Source organism: Lepus europaeus, chromosome 2 (assembly GCF_033115175.1).
Source record: "Lepus europaeus isolate LE1 chromosome 2, mLepTim1.pri, whole genome shotgun sequence".
In the NCBI taxonomy this organism is placed as follows: Eukaryota; Metazoa; Chordata; class Mammalia; order Lagomorpha; family Leporidae; genus Lepus; species Lepus europaeus.
Window position 1 is genome coordinate 25,100,846 of NC_084828.1, and position 20,830 is coordinate 25,121,675.

The 20,830-nt window shown below is 39.3% G+C and overlaps 1 protein-coding gene across 1 annotated transcript in view; it reads right to left on the minus strand.

The window, feature by feature from the left end:
• NCAM2 (neural cell adhesion molecule 2) overlaps positions 1-20,830 on the minus strand; it is a 576,480-nt gene that overhangs the window by 96,623 nt on the left and 459,027 nt on the right. The window contains exon 12 of the mRNA XM_062180124.1: positions 17,509-17,682. Coding sequence (XP_062036108.1) covers positions 17,509-17,682 — 174 coding nt within the window. The remainder of the gene's footprint in view (positions 1-17,508; positions 17,683-20,830) is intronic.

Sequence of the window (20,830 nt, forward strand, 5' to 3'; positions counted from 1 at the left end):
CCTGTTCTACTGTCTTGGAATTCTCAAGATACTTTAGTAACACAACCCGAGGCTCATAAACAAACACAAAGGAAACATCTCTGAACTATTCAAAATTATAGCCAAGCTTTAAAAACATACCTTCAGATTTATACCTGTACATTCACCTAGACAGCCAGAAAAAGAAGCCTTAATTCTGACTCCAAATTGCACATGCCATTTTCAAAATAAATTCTTTTTAATGTGCACATTATCTCACAGTAAAGGAAAGCAAATTCTGAAACACCAAAGGTGAATTGTGTACAGAGACCTAAAGTTAGAGAGGCAGCCATGTAATTGCTTTAGGATCATTTATAGTAGTCATGGTACAAATAGTACTGTATTATTGGAGCTTTTGCATAGATCTCTGATATAGAAGACTGGGTTTGAATAGACTCAGTCGGCACACAAAAATGCAAAGTGGGAAACTGAATCTAAGATCTTCGAATGGAACCAGGATCCTCAAAGTTATTGGAAACAAAAGGTTGGGATAGAAAACACACACACACACACACCTGACTGCTGGTAACAAACCTTTTATGACAAAGGCCTTGAATCTAGTTTGGTAAGAGGCTGGATAAATACTTCTTTGAAAAATAACAAACCCAGGGGCTGTGATATGGCTCAGCATGGTAAGCTGCTGGCTGAAATGCCAGCATCCCATATGAGTATGAGTTCCAGTCCCAGCTGCTCCATGTCTAGTCCATTCCTTCCTAATGTGCCTGAGAAAGCAGCAGAAGATGGCCATTCATACTGGACACCTGGATACAGTTCTAGGATACTGGCTTCAGCCTGGCCCAGCCCTCACTATTGTGGCCATCTGGAAAGTGAATCAGCAGATGTTCTTTCATGGAAGAGAAAATTCCAAATCAAGAAATCAGGGGCAGGAGTTAGGCACAATGGTTAAGGTACCATTTGGTATTCCTATATTGTATATTGAAGTATCTGGGTTTGAGCCCCAGTTCTGTTCTGATTGCAGTCTCTTGCAATCACACATACACACACACACACACCACATACACACACATACACACATACACACACATCCTGAGAGGCTCAGTTCTGTTCTGACTGCAGTCTCTTGCAATCACACTCACACACACACACAAACACACACACCATATACACACACACCATATACACACACATACACACATCCTGAGAGGCTCAGTTCTGTTCTGATTGCAGTCTCTTGCAATCACACTCACACACACATACACACACATACACACACATCCTGAGAGGCTCAGGTGATGGCTCAAACAGTTCCTGCCTCTTGATGTCACCATGGCATAATATTGGCTGTTGGGTGTATTTCTATTTGGATATGTAGATGTAATACTTCTCTCTGTGTGTCTCCCTTGTCTCTTCCTCTCTCCCTCTCTGTCTCCACCCCATTTACATGCTCTACTTCTTAACTCTCCATAGAAGGGAGAAAGAAAGAGAGAGGGAGAGAAGAAGGGAAAGGGGAGGAAGGGAGGAAGGAAGGAAGAAAAAAAGAAATGAAGAAAGAGGAAAGAAGGAAGGAAGCAAGGAAGAGAGAAAAGAAGGAAGGAAGGAAGGAAGGAAGGAAGGAAGGAAGGGAGGGAGGGAGGGAGGGAGGGAGGGAGGGAGGGAGGAAACTTCCTTACCAACATAAAAGGACAAATTAATTTAGAATGTTCTTGGGTTCTCAATTGCAATGCTATAGGGCAAATAGCAAATGCAAAAAAAAATATCTTTTGTAGAGTAATGCACCTGAAACTCATGTACTGCATTACTCCAAGTAAAGAAAATATGCAAAATATGTGACCACAATATAGAAGTCATAAAATACAGTAGCAAACAGGTCAGCTTAAGTAGATTCTGCTAAATTTTTGAGCATCAATTTCATAAACTATGATTTTCAAAATTCAAATATAGAATTAGTATGCATAAAAATTAAAAAAACAAAAACATTAAAAAGGACAAAATTTTGAAATACCAAGTTAACTTGGAAAACACAAGTAAAACTTACATAAATTCAATATGTCATCATTAAAGTAAAAACTTAATGGAAAAGTTAAGTAACAGATTGAGCATAACTCAATATAGAATTAGTGATATGGAAGACAGAACTGAAGATATTACCATTAACTCAGAACAAAGATTGAAAATAATGAAACAATAAAAAATATAAAGATATATGTTATTTTAGCTTCTCAGACACATTTTTAACGTGGATTTCAGAATAAAAGAACAGTAAGAAAGAGGAAGAGTATAATATTCAAGAAAATGATGATACAATATTTTCCAGTAATTGATGAAAACATGGCTCTTCAGATTCAGAAGTCAAACTAAATCCCATGTGATATAAATGACAGAAATTCACAGTAAGACATATAAGTAAACTTCAAATTCCTTGAAGTAGACATAAAAAGCAACCAAAGAGAAAAAGTAAACATATTTTCAAAGAAATGTCAGTTTAGTGAGATAAGAAGGGAGGAGGAGGGAGGCTGGGTGTGAGGGAGGGAGGGACGGTAGGGTGGGAATTATCATTGTGCTCTTAAAACTGCTTATATGAGAGCCAGCCTGTGCCATGGCAGGTAAAGTCACTCTGACATCTCCATTAAAGGAGTCTCGGGCATCCCCATCAAAACAAGTGTCACTCCACTCCTTCCCTACTCCTTCCCTGCCCCTTTGGCTCCTGACTGTGGCCCACGCCTTCCTTGTGATGCCACAATCCTTCATGCTCCTAATGGGCAGAGAGCTCTCTAAACTAAAAGCCTCATTCATCACACCACCATTCAATGTCACCTCAATCTTTTGTCTCCAACTCCACCCCTCTAACAGCCCCCAGATCTCCATCTCCCCCTCTCCTCTGCCTGATGACATGCCCCCTGTTGTTCCTTTAGTTTGGGACATTAACAACCCTGGCATCATCCAACATCACCCTCTTGTCTGGGTAAGCTTAAAAAAACCCCATGCTTCCATCTCACAAGAACAATACCCTCTAAACCCTAACAACTGCCAGGTCTTAAGCCCATAATTAACCATCTTCTTCAGGCCTCCCTTTATTTTGTTCACTCCCCACACAACATCCCTGTCTTGGCATCAAAAAGTCCAATGGGTCTTATTGTCAGATTCAAGACTTGTGCAAAATAAATGAAGTCATTGTCTCTACCCATCCCCATCAATCCTAACCCCTATATTTTCCTATCCTCTATCTCTTACAGTGTGACTCATTTCCCCCCTTGACCCGGAATCTTTGCCTCTATATGGAAAGACCCTGACTCTCAATGGTCCCAGCAGCTAACCTGGGCCATCCTCCCCTAGGGCCTCTGCAATGAGACCTCCTCACTTTAGACCTCACTGCTGACCTCCTCCTGCCACATATGGATGACCCTGTTCTTGGCAGTCCCTCTCCCTCCTGGGCTTGCTCAATTTCTTTCTCATATGGATCCTTAACTTCTCCCTTATTTCACATCTGCTTTATGAGGGCACTAAAGGGCTTCTAGATGAGCCCCTCCCCGCTCCCTCTTCCCTCACAACCCTAATTACAAAACTACTGCAGGCCCTGACCCATGCTTCCACTCTCCATCTCTCTGACAACTCCAAATCCTTCTTTCTCTTTGTCCACACCAATCAAGGGCAGGTTCTCAGCCTTCTGTGACAGAGGGGAGGTGATACCTGGGTTCCTGAGGCCTACCTGTCCAAACAGCTGGATCAGGTAGGGTAGCCTCCCTGTCTCTTAGCCCTTGCAGCTGTGGCCCTATCAGTGCCAGAAGTCTCCAAGCTGTCTCGTTTCTCACTTCTACATATTCATTCACCTCACCACCACCAAAACCTGCTGAGCCATCAGGCATTTCTTTCCCTTCCACCTTCCAGGGTTCAAATCCTGGTAGACCCTATCTTATTCTTCCCACCATGCCCCATTCTAAACCCTGCAACACTCCTCCTCATCCCTACCCAAGATTCCCAAATTATAACACATAATTGCAGTAGGTCTTAAATCTCACCTTCAACCCCTTTGCTCATATCAGAGATGAGCCTCTCAAAGACCCTCCACATCTTCCCCGGTTTATCAATGGTAGTTCCCAAAAGACACTGCCCTATGTGTCAGGAAATGCAATCATACAAGGAAACATCTCTAATCATTCTAAATACACTCTATTAGAGGTGCAACTCTTGCCACCTCAAACTACTTTCCAACAGGCAGAGCTTATTGCACCCTCCCAAGCTCTCACACTAGCCAAAGATAAACAAGCAAACATCCACACTGACTCCAAATATGATTATACTATTCTTTGTTCTAATATCTTAATCTGGGGAGAACGTGGCTTTCTCATTCAGAAGGGCACTCCTGAGTTAATGCTTCTCACATTAAAGCTTTTCTCAATGCAGCCCTCCTTCCCAAACATCACTTCACATAAGTGCAGATACTCAGCCTATACTTTATAACTATACTCCATCCCACGTTATATGTACCACCATCTGTATCATCCTCAACACTCCCAAAGTGGCCTTACCTCGGGACTGTAATAACACCATCACTTTCAATGAAACCACAAAGGACCTTTCCCTTGGTTGCGCCGTGCCTTCGGAACACATGGCCTACTGGCCTCCACTCTGCCTCCGCTCTCCTGCTTGAACGCTTGCTGGACATGGCACCTGGCCTGCTCTCTGCCAGGTATGGACCCAACTTAGCTTCCAGATTTCCTTCTCCCCTAGTTAAAGCCCTCACTTTCCTGTGCATTTCTAACACTGAATCAAACACCTAAAAACTTATCCTGTCGTCTGATCTATTTTGAGCCAATATTCAGAACTCTTCTTTGAACAAATGGCAAGAACACACAAGGTTATTAATATTGAAATTATTAATAAGGCTGGACAATATCATAATGGCGAGCCAGATGGGACCCTTAATAATGTAGGGACTCCCCAATATTTATTTATATTTGTTTGAATGGTTTAAAAGGAAAAAAAAAGGGGGCAACATGGTAAGAACCTAAGAACCGGCTTCCCATGGCTTCTAACTTTGCTCATCTTTCCACTGTTCACTTCCTCCCTGATCTGCACTCATGGCTTGCCCTTAGATTAGGGAGCACGTACTCACTGTGCACACCCAACCGTATCCACACGCCATAGCTTTTTTTTTTTTTGACAGGCAGAGTGGATAGTGAGAGAGAGAGAGAGAGAGAAAGGTCTTCCTTTTTGCCATTGGTTCACACTCCAGTGGCTGCTGTGGCCAGCGCATCGCGCTGATCCGAAGCCAGGAGCCTGGTGCTTCTCCTGGTCTCCCATGAGGGTGCAGGGCCCAAGGACTTGGGCCATCCTCCACTGCCTTCCCGGGCCATAGCAGAGAGCTGGCCTGGAAGAGGGGCAACCGGGATAGAATCCAGTGCCCCAACCGGGACTAGAACCAGGTGTGCCGGCGCCGCAAGGCGGAGGATTAGCCTGTTAAGCCAAGGCGCCGGCCAACGCCATAGCTTTTTGACTTTGGAGGGTTCCTGCTCCTCAAGCGTTTGCACTTTCTTGCCACTCGCCTTGCTCCAGCCCCACCAGCTGCCAAGGTGTGTGCATTGCTGGGGGAGGAGCAGGAGCCAAGAGAAAGGAGATGGGACTGGAAGCTGTCAATCCCTCCTGCCACCCCAACAGGTGCACAAGATGTACACAAGACTCCTCCAGTTTCTATGGGGACTGGGCCACTCCTAAAACAGAAGCCAACAGACTTGCAGCTGGGGAAATGCGCTGGCACTTGCACACGCTCCAGCCCAACTGTGCCACAGCTGTCTGCTCTGCCAGCCACTGCTGGCCCCTTCAGGACAGGCACTGATCTTTTGCTGGTGCAAAACTCTGCAGGGACTTGGGCCGGCTGCACAGCCTCTTTTTGACTCCTGCGTGGGGCCCATGCTCAGTTCTAGCAGTCATTGTCCATGGCTCTACTAGCCCCGCCCTGCCTCAACTGCCTAAGAAGCCACACCCACAGCTCTGGCCAGTGTTTTCATCCAAAATGACAGGCAGTTTAATCCCTTTCACAAATGACAGCACATAGGCAGTTTTCCTCTGAGTTTTAGCACTTGTGGTTTTCAGAAAATGCATGGATTGGTTTCTTTTCACTGTTCCTCGCTTTGATTATTTCAAGAAAATGTGCTGTTAGTGCTAATGGAATTCTGGCAGTGAGATGAGAAGGATTTTCACAGAGGGCTAGTTCTTGAGAGTTTGTGAGAGCTTACTGATATATATTAAAGTTTCCAAGTTGTTTGTAATATGTTTTAAAGACAATTTACATATTTTCTAAGGTTAGAATTTTAGAAAGTTTTTTTTTTTTTTAAAATGGAACCCAAAATTCTGCTTTGCCTTCAAACATGCTTTCAATTGTTAATTTTGAGCTGGGGAATTGGTTTGGTTGCCAAGTAACCTGAAAGCATTATACACCATGGAGGCTCCACTTCCTGCTGGAGAGGGTGGGACTTCCATTCCAAGATGGAAGCCCCCATGGGAACTTCCACCCTTACCAGAAGGTGGGCAACAGGCTCCATCCCAAAATGGTGGTCTCCATGGCCTGTCACATGCCTGATTAAATAGAGTAACTTTTTATTTTTTTAATTATAGGTTATTATTTTGTCCTCCATGCTGTTTTTTATTGTTTTAGCTTAAGTTGGCAGCTCCCACACTGGTTTCTCTTGTTTTGGTTTACACTGACAGCTTTAACACTGGTTTTATTATTTTAATTTTTTATTTTAATCGTTTTGCTTTACTGAGTGGCATTTAAAAAAAAAACAATAAAAAAGAAAAAAAATTTAAAACACCCTCACTGGGCTTGGTAATATAATGGACCCCATTTGGTACACAAATAGAGACAATAAGGTGTCAGAATTGTAACTAATGCAATGCATCCAAGTCACATGCTTAAGGAATTATAATTAACTCAATGTATTCATGTTAAGGATAACAAAGCTAGTGAAGAGCTGTGTTTGTTTTTATCTTCTCAGGTCCAATAAACGCACTATAAAACTTTATAATTCTATACACATTCCTACGGACTTACTTCTAAGGGAACATTTAAAAACTTGCCCTGGGATCCTAAATCCCCTTGAGCTAGGTGGAAAAAGGAACATCTTAAGTGTTAAAGTGATCATATAGATTGGACTAAGTGTTAAAGTGATCACACCAATAGGATTAAGTGTTTAGTAGTAATAATAGAAAGGATTAAAGAGGAGTAAATGCTCCAACATTGCAAACAGTCCATACAGCAGACTCTAGAATGGCATACACTTTAAGTAATACTCAATGACCTCATAGTCAGCCCATAAGGCATTCTGGTCTGGCTGAGAAGCCCATGAGAGCATTTCAGGCATGGAAAGCCAGGACACTCATGCAAAAATTGTCCCTACATGGAGGAACTCCCTGGGTGAAACTCAAGTGGAAAGAGGTAGTCATCAAAGAAGGATGTACTTTTCTCTAAAGGGAGGATAGAACTTCCACTTTGCTTATGGCTTTGTCTAAATTCCGATGGAATTTCTAGACTCAAAAGAAATCCATAGCCTAGACAGCTCATGTCAAGAACCTCAGATGTGGGGCTGGAATAGTGGTGCAGTGGGTTAAAGCCCTGGCCTGAAGCACTGGCATCCCATATGGGCACCATTTCTATTCCCAGCTGCTCCTCTTCTGATCCAGCTCTCTGCTATGGCCTGGGGTAGCTGTGAAAGATGACCCAAGTCTTTGAGCCCCTGCACCCACATGGGAGACCCAGAGGAGGCTCCTGGCTCCTGGCTTCGGATTGGCACAGCTCCGACCATTGTGGCCATCTGGGGAGTGAACCAGCAGATGGAAGACTTCTCTCTCTGTCTCTACCTCTCTCTGTAACTCTGTCTTTAAAATAAATAAAATAAATCTTTAAAAAAAAAGAACCTTGGGTGATCACTGACATCATATATAAGAGCGTTAATTGTTAAACTAACAACAGGAGTCACTGTATACTAATTTCCCATGCAAGATCTCTGTCCTCAAGGAGCTACAGTATTAGAATTAATGGTAAAACTTGCTTCCAAAGATTTACTTTGTTCTAGTCTGTTATATTATTAAGTGTCATAAGTTCTAGTTATGCCTAAGTGTCAAAACTCATTGCCTGCATTCATAATTGCTTCTTTAAAGTTAATTAAGTGTCTTAAACATGTACTCTTAGATCCATGTATCCCTGTGATATTCCTAACTTGTATGTTTTAAGGTCAAATACAGAGTACAGAATGGTTAAAGGCCTTAGAACTATTAATGAGACTTGTTTCAATGCATATTGTTGTGTGCTAAACATTTGCCTAAGGGATAATTTCTTCTGCATTCTATTAAACCCAGAATCTGGGGAAGTGAGGATACACAATTTCCCAAACAAAAGCTCAGGTTTCTAAACCAGAGGTAGATTACCTGGATACATTCTAACCCCAGGAAAGCATGCTCTTACAGTCAAGAGAAAGGAAGCTATTCTATGTATAGGCTCACCACAGACTAAAAGCAGCTAAGGACATTTCTGGGAATGGCAGGATTCAGTGGAATTTGGAATTCAGGATTTGGTTTCCAAGCCATTGTATGAGCTTTAAAAGGCCCTGACACAGACACACTGTACTGGACAGGGAAGCTACAAAAGTTGTTCCAAAGAATTAAGGAGCTTTTTAACAGAAACTCCAACATTGAGAACCACTGATGACAGGACTCTATGGAATATGGATTCCAGGATTTCCATTATAAAACTTTGCATGAGCTTTAAAAGGCCCTGATACAGACACACTGTGCTGGATAGGGGAGCTACAAAAGGTGTTCCAAAGAATTAAAGAGTTTTTAACAGAAGCTACAACATTAGGAATTACTGAGCAAGCCATTCCTAGAAAGATCCTCTTCAGATCGGTTGCAGCCTAAATGAACGGGACCTTAACAGGTGCTACTAAGCAAGACTAACTCAGTAGAATTAGGATAAGCTTCTATAGCTTGACTCTTCACAGGTGAACTCAAAAGGCACAGCTGAGCACTCCATAAGCCAATTGAGACCTTAAGTACCTCTTCAAAAGCAAAAAGATAAGTAAAGCTTTTGCTTAAGGCAAAAATGCTATACCTGCCTCTTATTTTAATTCTTTCCAGGAGCTGTTATTGACAATAAAATTTCTAATGGGTCTTCTATTATAATTCTCCATGTTCAAGCTAAATGGGTTTATAATCTGCATAAGGGTAGCCTATCACCACCCACTAACTGGGAGTCTGTAAGATATGTTCTTTCCATTTTATGGGGCACTCCACTTAAAATTGTTTTTGTTCCAGTTTTGCTCATGCTAATTAACAAACCTATATGTTTCAGAACTCAATGACTTCTAAGAATAACTGACCATATAGGGAACACAGCCATTGGTGATGACTGAAAATTCTCCAGCTCATAAAACAAATTCGTTAGATGAAATAGGCAGAGACTGCACTACACCCCTAATAAGCAGGAAGCAGCCATAGAAAATATGATGATTCTATGCCCTTCAACATCCTTTAAGATTAAGGTCTGCAATCCCTGAGGAGGGAATGATATAGTCAGGCATATAGAATCAAATTGTGGTGCAGGAGGTTAATCCTCTATCTGCAGTGCCAGCATCCCAAAGGCTGCTGCTTTTCCAATTCAGCTCTCTGCTATGGCCTGGAAAAGCAAAAGATGGCCCAAGCTCTTGGACCCCTCCACCTGGGTGAGAGACCTGGAAGAAGCTCCGGGCTGCTGGCTTCTGAATCCAGCTCCGGCCTCTGTAGCCATTTAGGGAGTGAACCAGTGGATGGAAGACCTTTCTCTTTGTCTCTCCCTCTCAATGTCTGCAACTTTAACTCTCAAATAAATAAAATCTGAAATCCAAAAAAAAAAAAAAAAAAAGAACCTCAAAAAACAAATTTATTAGATATGTAAGCTGGAGACCACACCTTCATCCTGCCCCCTTTTGTGATCTCATGCCCCTATATGATCTCACCTGAATGCCCACCTGCCCATCAGACTGTCTAAGCACTCCCCTTTGGTAGTGAATAAATGGCCTGGAGCATGGTAGGCCCTCCCTTGTTCCGTGTCTGTGGGCGCTCAGCCTTCTGGCTGCCTGCTTTCCTGCCTGCATGCTCGCTCCACGTGGCTCCTGGCCTGCTCTCTGCCTGGTATGAACCCAACGTTGCTTCTAGACTTCTTTTAAATGCCTCACTTTCCTATGCACTTCTCTCACTGAATAAAACACTTAAAATCTTAGTCTACTTAGTCATCTAGTCTACTTTAGCCAATATTCAGAATTCTTATAGATGGCAAGAAACCACAAACTTATTATATGTAAAATTATCAGTAAGGTTAGAAGATACCCGAATTAGCACATTTTGAGATTTTTTTCACTTTCAGGGTGTATGAATTGACTCTAAGAGTGAAGTCACCCTAAAAAGTCTACATGAACCCTGGTTTTATAGCTACAAGAAATTGAATTTGAACAAACACTAGAAGATCGTTCTTACATAGAGACTCCAAAGATTAACAATTTGACTGTTGCTTTATAACCTGAAAAGAAAGCTAGTCACACTGAACCTGAACTTCTTATTTATTTATTTATTTATTTATTTATTTTTATTTGACAGGTAGAGTTACAGACAGTGAGAGAAAGAGACAGAGAGAAAGGTCTTCCTTCCATTGGTTCACTCCCCAAATAGCTGCTACGGCCGGTGCTGTGCCAATCTGAAGCCAGGAGCCAGGTGCTTCTTCCTGGTCTCCCATGCAGGTGCAGAGGCCCAAGCACTTGAGCCATCCTCCACTCCCTTCCTGGGCCACAGCAGAGAGCTGGACTGGAAGAGGAACAACCAGGACCAGATCCAGCGCCCATTTGGGATGCCGGCGCCGCAGGCAGAGGATTAACCAAGTGAGCCACGGTGCAGGCCCTGACCCTGAACTTCTGACCTACAGAACTGTTAGCTCATTAGCTAGCTACTGATTTCTTTCAAAAGAAAACAATCTCTCAAAATGTAAAATCTCCTTATACTAATTTTCTCACTTATTAATATATGCCAATTTTGGTTTTAAAGGCAGCTAACAGACAATTTGGACTATACTCAAGAAAAAATGGAAGTTTACATGTGTACTGATGATTTTTTTAGTAATCAGAAATCCTTTGCAATATAAAAAGTTAAATAATCATGCTAAATAAAGAGATAAATTACGTGGTATATATAGGCACCCAGTCATAGCTAGACCCATGCATTCTAGAATCTCATAACATGAATTTCTATGAGATTTTACAATCCATGAACTCAGATCAGTTTTAAATTTTTCACTTACAACACCTCTGTAATTTTAAATACATATTGTGGTAGAAGAGAAATTTCAATGCAGCTCCTTCTAATCTAAAGCTTGAGGATTTACAGTCAGCAGAGTAATTATCTACTTAGGTGCAAAGAGCTATCTCATCCTAGTCTGTAATTCTTAAGAAGGCTGGCATGTGAACAAACAGGGAGCAAGCTGGGGCCAACTCACTTGACAGAAGTCTCATTCAAGCTTCCCTTCTGCCTAATCTAGTTGGCCTCATCTTCCTATACAGAGCACTTTACTGCCTTAATTCCATCTTGGGGTCTACAAATGGATAATTATGCATGGAACAATAGATCCTGGAAGCATAAGATACCAGGAGTTCCTGATGAAGCAAGTGACAAAATATATGCTAGTGAGTTTGAGTTTTGAGACTTCTGCGAGGTACTGAAAAAAAAACAATAACCAATTTACTAAGTGGCACAAAAGTCTGTCATACCAAATGTGAACTGTGATAGCACCAAGAAAGATCCTGAAAAAGATACAGGCAGTTGGTCAAGAAGCCCTGTCGCTTGGACCATATGACTGGTCTTGTGAAACTGTTATTATTCCATATATTAAAAATGGGAAGACATGTTATGTGGAATTAGTAGCAAGCTCCATGGGAGAATTACAAAATGTCCTTTAGTTTCTTAATTAAGGTAATGCTGTGCCATATGGAATTATATACTTTTAAAAATTACATGAATAACAACAATAACAGCAATGACAAATCTGGTGACATGGTATTGATTCTCCATAAAGAATGAATGTGCAAGGATCATGATCAGACCATGTGGCTATGTAACCTAAGCCACCATCATTACCTGACTATTGATCAACTAAATTACAATGTCCTGCTAACTAACAATGTATCATCCATGAGGTTGCCCATTCAAGATGGACACCATTCTTTAGAGGGCCTCACCTAGTTCGCTGAAGATTCGTGCAGCCTGCATTTCATTCTTACTATTCCATTTGCACAATTATGCTCTCTCCTCACACTTTTCAAAAGTTTTGATCCATAAAAAATACACTGAATCTATTTCCATTTGGAAGTTACTTCTGTGGAAACATTTTTATTAAAAAGAGCTGTACAATGGATTCACTTAAAGAGCAAAACAGAAGGTGCTAAAAACAATCTTTTGTTTCTATTTCCCTACCTCTACCAAGTTTCAGAATTCCCTCTACTCTAATAGGCTTGCAGCATTTGAAATACTGAGATGACCAAGGATACTAGGTCAATTTATAGAGCTTATAATCTAGGAGATAAGATATATGTGAAAATTATAATAAACATGATGAGATATGATTTCGCCTTTCTAAATATATACACTGCAACATAATTAAGAAAGAGGGTATTGCTTGCCAATCACACATTCTAGGAAAAGAGAGAATTTGAGTTTGAGAACACTTCCAAGAAACAGTGATTGTGAAAGCTTATTATAGGTAATTCAAGATAAAAGAGTAATTCTGGGCAGTGTTGAAAAGATCTAAGCCTGTCTGATGGGAAATGTGTGATTCAGGTTGTCGAAATATCACTTTAAAGAACATAGTGATTCAATGAAGCCATAGTGAAACTAAGACAATATGTATCCTGAAGGTAGGAAGACTAAGTGAAAACTGTTATTTACTCCAACAATCAAATCTTTATTATTAATTTACAATAAAATAACCATGGTCATTTATATCACACCACATTTTTTTTTAATTTGACAGATAGAGTTAGACAGTGAGAGACAGAGAGAAAGGTCTTCTTTCCATTGGTTCACCCCTCAAATGGCTGCCACGGCCGGAGCTATGCCTATCCGAAGTCAGGAGCCAGGTGCTTCCACCTGATCTTCCATGCAGGTGCAGGGGCCCAAGCACCTGGGCCATCCTCCACTGCCCTCCCAGGCCACAGCAGAGAGCTGGACTGGAAGAAGAGCAACTGGGACCAGAACCTGGTGCTCATATGAGATGCTGGCGCCGCAGCGGAGGATTAACCAGGTGAGCCATGGCGCCGGCCCACACCACATTTTTTAAAAGCATAAATCATTTGTTATTCTGATGAATAACTTCACTGTATTGCTTCATAAATATATCTTTTCTAGGAAACAAAGAGTAAGTATAAGACATGTATCCTAGAATATCAGCAGTGATCCAAATAAAGTCACTCAGCTTGTCTCTCCAACTGGATATTGCATTTATTTTTTTCTTTTTTGTTATGTATTCAGATTCATGTATGTTATGAATATGGAAACTGTATTAAGGGCCCTTAGTAACTTAGCTTTTTAAAAATATGAGCTTAAATATAAAATGAGATTACATTATCATTTGAGATATAAAATCTAAAGTCAGCATTAAATAAATCTAATTACAAAAGTCCACTGAATCTCAAATAGGATAGCATCATCCCAGGAGAAAACTATATGGATAATGGAATGGACATGTTCTTGTGTTAGAATTTTCATCTGAGATAACTCGTGAAGGAAAAGATGTCAAATACAAAACTATCAAAGAGCAACAAAGCACGTAGGAGAAGAAAATCATGCCACTGTTATAATGAGCCTTCTCCTTTGGGGAGGATTCAGTGTTGTCTGGTCCATTCCTGGTTAGTGAAAGTAGGTCAAATAATGGAAAGAATCCATAGAATGTTTTTCTCACTATTGATGGAGGCAGCATGGGTTCTGGCATTTCCATCTTCATTTGGGCTTTTGTTTTTGCATAAGATTCAATTATCAGCCGGCGCCGAGGCTCACTAGGCTAATCCTCCACCTGTGGCACCGGCACCTCGGGTTCTGGTCCCAATCGGGTGCCGGATTCTGTCCTGGTTGCTCCTCTTCCAGTCCAGCTCTCTGCTGTGGCCTGGGAGGGCAGTGGAGGATGGCCCAAGTGCTTGGGCCCTGCACCTGAATGGGAGACCAGGAGGAAGCACCTGGCTCCTGGCTTCGGATCAGCATAGCTCCAGCTATTGTGGCCATTTGGGGAGAGAACCAACGGAAGGAAGACCTTTCTCTCTGTCTCTCACTGTCTAACTCTGCCTGTAAAAAAAATAAAATAAAATAAAAAAAAAGACGATTCAATTATCTTCTGTGTCTCTTTGGAGTGTGTGTGTGTGTGGGGGGGGGGGGGCTAAAGAAAACGCCAGCTATGAAACTATGTAGGTCCAAACATTTTAGCTTAGTAAGGCTGTGGATCTTCTCCCTGAGTCAAGTGGATATGGAATAAAGTTGGCAGACAACAGTTTCACACAAAACCTGCTGAAGACAGGGTGAGGAGACATCTTAAGGTTAGGCATAGCAGAATCCTATCTGCAGAAACTCTCTCCAGAAGATTTCTAATGTATTTGCGCCTCATTGCTGCATCACCCAGAATCAGCTATTTAGATGCCAGTCATAAAGAGAGCACAGATGACAGGAAAAGATTAAGAAGTAAGATATCAGAAAAATAAGACAGAGGCAGCAATAGGTGAAGTGGGTTAAGTCATCACTTGCAATGTTGGCGTCTCACATCCCAGTGCCAGTTCCAGTCACAGCTGTTCCACTTTTGATTCACTTTATTGCTAATATGTTTTAGAAGGAAGCAAAAGATGCCCCGAGTACTTGTGCCCTTGCCGCTTATGTGGGAGAGCATGATGAAGTTCCTGGCTCTTGGATTCATCTTGGCCCAGTCCTGCTATTGTGACAAGGTAGGAGGTGATACAGCAGCTCTCTCTCACTCTCAACTCTCTTCCCTTCTTTCTGTGTTACTCTGGCTTTTGAATAAATACTTTTAAAGATTTTATTTATTTGAGAGGTAGAGTTACAGAGAGAAGAGAGACAGGGAGAAAGATCTTCCATCTGCTGGTTCACCCCCCAAATGGTTCCAATGGCCAGAGCTGGCCCAATTGGATACCAGGAGCCAGGAGTTTCTTTTGAGTTCCACATGGTGCAGGGGCCCAAGCACCTGGGCAATCTCCTATTGCCTTCCCAGGCCTTATCAGAGAGCTGGATCGGAAGAGGAGCAGCCAAGACTAGAACCGGTACCCATATGGGATACTGACAAGCAAGTGGAGGCTTAGCCCGATATGCCACAGCACTGGCCTCTTGAATAAAGATTTTTAAAAGAGATTTTTGACTCCTTTCTTTTCAGGAGGAGATTTAGTTCATACCACCTCTAAGTTCCCCAAGATAAGGTCCAGCTGTAATGGGGGGGCAGAGAAAATATGATTGCTATACAAGATGCTATAAATTATAAACTGTGCAGGACTCAACTGGACTTTTAAAAAGATTAGCATACATGTAGATTAATTTGGAAGAATGGCTTAGAGTAGTTGCTGGATTATATTATACTGCATTGAGATTATGCTTGGGTTGGCTACATGACTGTAACCTGACTGGAGAAACTTGTTATTTTAAAAAGAGACAGGCAAGTACATGAGGGAAAAAAAAAAGTACTGATGCAGACATCTTCCTCTGTAGAGGAAACTCCCAGCCATAGGACTTCTGAGTCCTTAGTTTCCTGGGTGAGATGAAGGTGTCCCAGTCTGAGGCCATTCATGCAACTTCCCATGCTGATATTCTAGGCTCATGGAATAAGTTTCAGACTCACATTTTGTCCTATGACACATACAAACAAGAATGTAATTATCATACAGATGCTGAATATTCTAATTTCTGAGCCAGTGATTTCTTGTAAATTATCAAATGTGTACTATATGTCAGTCTTTAAGGCATAACAATCTGCTATGACAAATGGATACAAGGAGTACCAAGTTATGTTTTTGAACTTAATCATAGGAGCCCGACTGAGGTCATTATAAATCCTCCATCTTCTTAGAACTTTTTAAGAAGCCTCGAGAGAATCTAATATCCTTCTCTTCTGGGTGACAGGGTTAGGGTTGTGTATACTGTTATGGCTATCCAGACTTAACAATATTTTATTCATAGTTGTACTTGTTTTGAGTGTTCAGTAGTGTAAGAAACAATCCAGTTTCTGTTTTTGTCTTGATTACAGAATCCTGTAATCAATCCCAATCACCTATTATCTTCCCTTGTTTTCTACCATTAAGCAAAACAAGATCTTCCTGTATCCAAGTTAATAATAGTTTTAATTCAGTAGTTGATCCCACTCATTTATTCACTTTGTATGCTATCTTTTAAATATATGACATATCCACAAAGAACATTATCCAAAATAATGTTTCATCATTAAAAGAAATAATAAGAGCTCACCTGTTTGGAGATTTTATTTGAAGTGTGTGTTCAGTGGTTGATGACTGGCTTTTTAAAACTCTCAGTTGAGCAATCAGATGTTAACACTGGTGGGACAAGAATTTTTTAATTTCTGCTTCCTCCATGTTCACTGGTATTGGTTCTTTCCTCACTTTTTTTCCTTGTTTTTTGTTGAACCCAGACTGATCTGCCCTGATACTAAGGCATAGTCTTCACAGGAGGGACAATATGAAGCATTAAATTCCTTACTATTTTGTTCTGCCTTTGTAGATCTCTCAAGGTGTCTGTACCTTCTAACTCAGAGAGTCTGACACTGGCGATTTTTTTTATTATTTCCTACGCTAATTTCTTCTTCTTATAGTCAGGAAATCCATTTTCACCACATAATGAAACTACTTGTAAAAGAATTTCTACAAATTGTTTTAACTTTTCAGGATCAATTGACTTTATGATTCAAAATGGTATGATTTTCAGTAAAAAATTGGGCTTTCAGAAAACAATAAAATATATTCATTTTGGAATAAACTTTAGATGGAGGATGAATTTTTATACTTTGCTCATGAATACATATACAAGGACATTTGAAAAACTTTGTGGAAAAGTGGTATTCAAAGTTTCTTTGGCTGCAAAGTTGAATCTATGCATTGATTTTGCTACTACACATTTTACATACACTTTTGAAGCTCCCTCATAGAAGATATCCACATTTTACAATATAACTTTCACACTTATTGATGGAAAAATATTGATAATAGAAAAGAAGTACACATTTTAAAAAATCCAGCCAATGAGCCTAACATATCAGCATTGTCATTTCATCAACAAAATTTTAAAAATTAATTCATCCCCAAAGAATTGTAATTTGGTGGTACTATTAAACCCTTCAATCTTCACTAAAGATGAAAAAACTTTCTAATTTGTATTGAAATAAAAGAAAAAGTTAAAGGAAAATAAAAACTAATTACACAGTTATAGTAAAGGCCGTCTTTAATTAACACATTGTGAACTCACTTTGAACTCCATGGGAGCGTACTATTTTCCAGGTTTCTGATGCCACTTCTTTGACATCCACTTGATAGTGATGAATAGGCACACCTCCGTGGGAGTCCGGTTTGTTGAAAGAAACCTTGGCTGTGGTCTGTGACAACTCTATGATCTTCACTCCATAGGGACTCGATGGTACATCTAGGAAGGAGTAAACAAGGAAACATGACTCAGGTTATGTGGATAGCGATTACTGAGACAGGTGGTGCTGTGAGAATTAGGAAGAAAGCAAAACTGCTGTCTAAAGTGCTTAAAATATTTTTATTGCAAAGCTTGCATAAACACTTGAATTTCATCTTAAGATTGTCAGAAAGTATACACAAATCAATATTTATCATCACAGCAAATAAACAACAAAGCATTCAAAATTGCACTTTATTGGTTGAAGGGATGGTTTACTTGTCCATTTTCTATACAATAGAGACATATAGTTTGAGTTTAACGGAAACAAGCTTTTGTGTGTCTTTGAGTGTGTGTGTGGGTGTGTGTATGTGTGGGTACAGAGAAAGAGCGATAAAAAGGATACTTAAAATGTAAGAACATATTTTATTTAATTATTATCATAAGTAATAATTTTTGTTGAAAATGAGAAATGCATTTTCTTTTTATTCATCAAAATTATATTGCTAACCACAGAAAGTGTTAAGTTCAGAGAATGCTGCTATTTGAACTAAACAAAACAGCAAGCTGTATGTTATAATTTCACTTATAAATTATTTAACTAAAGTAAAATTTAAGTTGAGAAATTGATGTGTTAATCTCTCGATGTAAAAAAAATCTATAAAATATTTCCTTTGTGTGTCACATCAATCAATTATTTATATTATTTCAAGTTCAATATGCTATTGTAATGGGAACTTTTAGTTTCTAATATACATAACATCTTTTAGAAAGAATTATCTCAAAAGCAGAATGAGCAAGAGGAAAAGAAATAATAGAAAAAGAAATCTTAGTGATTAACAAAACTTGTACTTAAGAAACAAAATTATGTAGAAGCACATTAAACACTAAAGGAATTTGTCTTTCAATCTCTTTTTCTTTTCCCAACTACATTTAAAATTATTTTAAACTGTGAAAAAGAAAACTATCATCGATATTTACAGAAAGAGCTTTATTTATATAAATATAAATAAATATTTGTGTGCCTATGTATATATGTACATATTTATACCATGATTTATAAAAATTTTATAAATGTAAATTTACATTCTGATGCCCATCGAGTAGTCATATAAAAATCTTGAATGGCAATCAAAAGTCAAATGTGCCTTATTTGCTAGAGTTGAAAGAAAGATCACTGTGAATTATATTAAAATGTGCAACATAAGTGATAGTCGGCAACAGGCAGCAGGAAAAGTTTATGGCCTTTTGGATATGTCCACTGTAAATAAATATAGCAGTTTATATATAAACTTTAATTAGTAACTGTAAATTATTTAGAGATCCTATGAAGCACATTATGCTGTAACTCTAAGATTCAGCGATAAATGTCTGGAATACTAATGCATCCAAAAAATTCATAGTGCTTTTAAAAATCACATCTGGATATAACATTTTTAAATTGTCAAAAGAATGTATCTAAACTATAATACATAAACATTCTCGTTTTCATATTTTAATATCTAAATATTCAAGCTTTTTTGTTTTTATGCTTGATTGAAAATTTCACAGGGAGTTCTGATTCAAAACAAAAGAGAAACACAAACCAACATGGTTTGCCCTTAGTAAGACTGCTAATCCTTCAATCCATGCCCATGTGACTCTCTATTGACTATTGGTTTAAGTATAACATCACAGTAATTATAACTTTAGTTTAGATAAATGTATAGAAAGTGAATGTAGTATATCTTGGAGGAGGAAAAGACTTTCTAAGGGCACCCACATTTGAGTGTGTGATGTATATACATGATCCTTGTTTTTACTCTGACTATAGATGTAGACACAAACTGCAATTCTAATGTAGTGCATGGAAGGAGAAACAAGAGAATAAGAGTCTTTTTCTCTTAACACAAAAGTTATATCATCACTACATGAGCCAGTAGCTGTCTTTTTCTATCCATGTAGTCTATGTTCAGATTTGCTAACTCTTACCCTGGTTTTTCTTTTATATTATTTTTGTTGGCCTCTTCTTTCTCTTATCTGATTAAAAGAAAAATCATGCTTAGTCCTTGCAGCTCTAGTCTCTTTCTAAGCAATTTTAATTTACATGATCATCTTAGTTTCCAAACTACCCTCTAACTACTAATCTGTAAGTTACCTGAGGAAATGTATATATACTTTTTTCACACACACATATTTATATATACTACTCCTATATAATACTTTCAGATACATATATTTATACATGCATACATGTTTCCCTAGGAAACACTTTATGACTTAAATATTTCAGTAATTAAAAATAATATGGAAAAATAGAAAACATGTCCAAATGAATAATAATATCTGATATACCTAAATTCATCAATTCTTTTTATTTGCTTAGCTGCTTTGGAATTACTATCTCCTTTCTCTTATGTACATCAAAATTAGTCACTCTATTATTTTCTCAATGCCTTCATGGTAACTCATGAATCTATCTTTCCTTCTTGTTTCCACTGACTTGCATACCCTGGATCTATGTACTTCTCCCTGCAATTCCATCAGTGAACCTTGGCTTCCTTTTGTGATTGGATTGCCTACCAAGCTTCGATCCATATGTTCTGCAAATGCAAAATCAATCTTTCCAAAGAGCCACTCTAATCACATCACTTCCCTGAGAAGGGCACTCAGGAGCACTGTCCTCGTTTACATCATCAATCATAGTCTTTTCAGTTTTATCCTCAAGTTCCTGGACCATCGAACTCACTGGGTTTGTGCAAAGAGAAGGATAATTTGGTAAAATACTATCAAACACAGTCCAAGATTTCAGTAAGTCACATGAATATTAAAGTTCAACATTGTACGGAGTTTTGAATAATTATATCCCCTACTAAGTTTGTCAAAAGTATCATGAAATGTGGAAAATTTATTACAATATCTGGAATATACCAATCACTTGGTACATGCTAGCCAGTGTAAGTGTTGCTATCCTCTCCTGATAACCATCCTGCTTCTATTACATTTATCTGTATATACTGATATGTATCACTTTCTGGGTATTTATCGTTATCCACCAATGTTTTAGTGAAATAATATGGAATTGAGACAGTATAGAAGTTTAATTCAGAAAATTATGCTTTGCATAACAGAAAAGAGGTGGTGCCATGACCTAGGAGTCAAATAGGAAGAATCTTTGGATTCTTTGTAT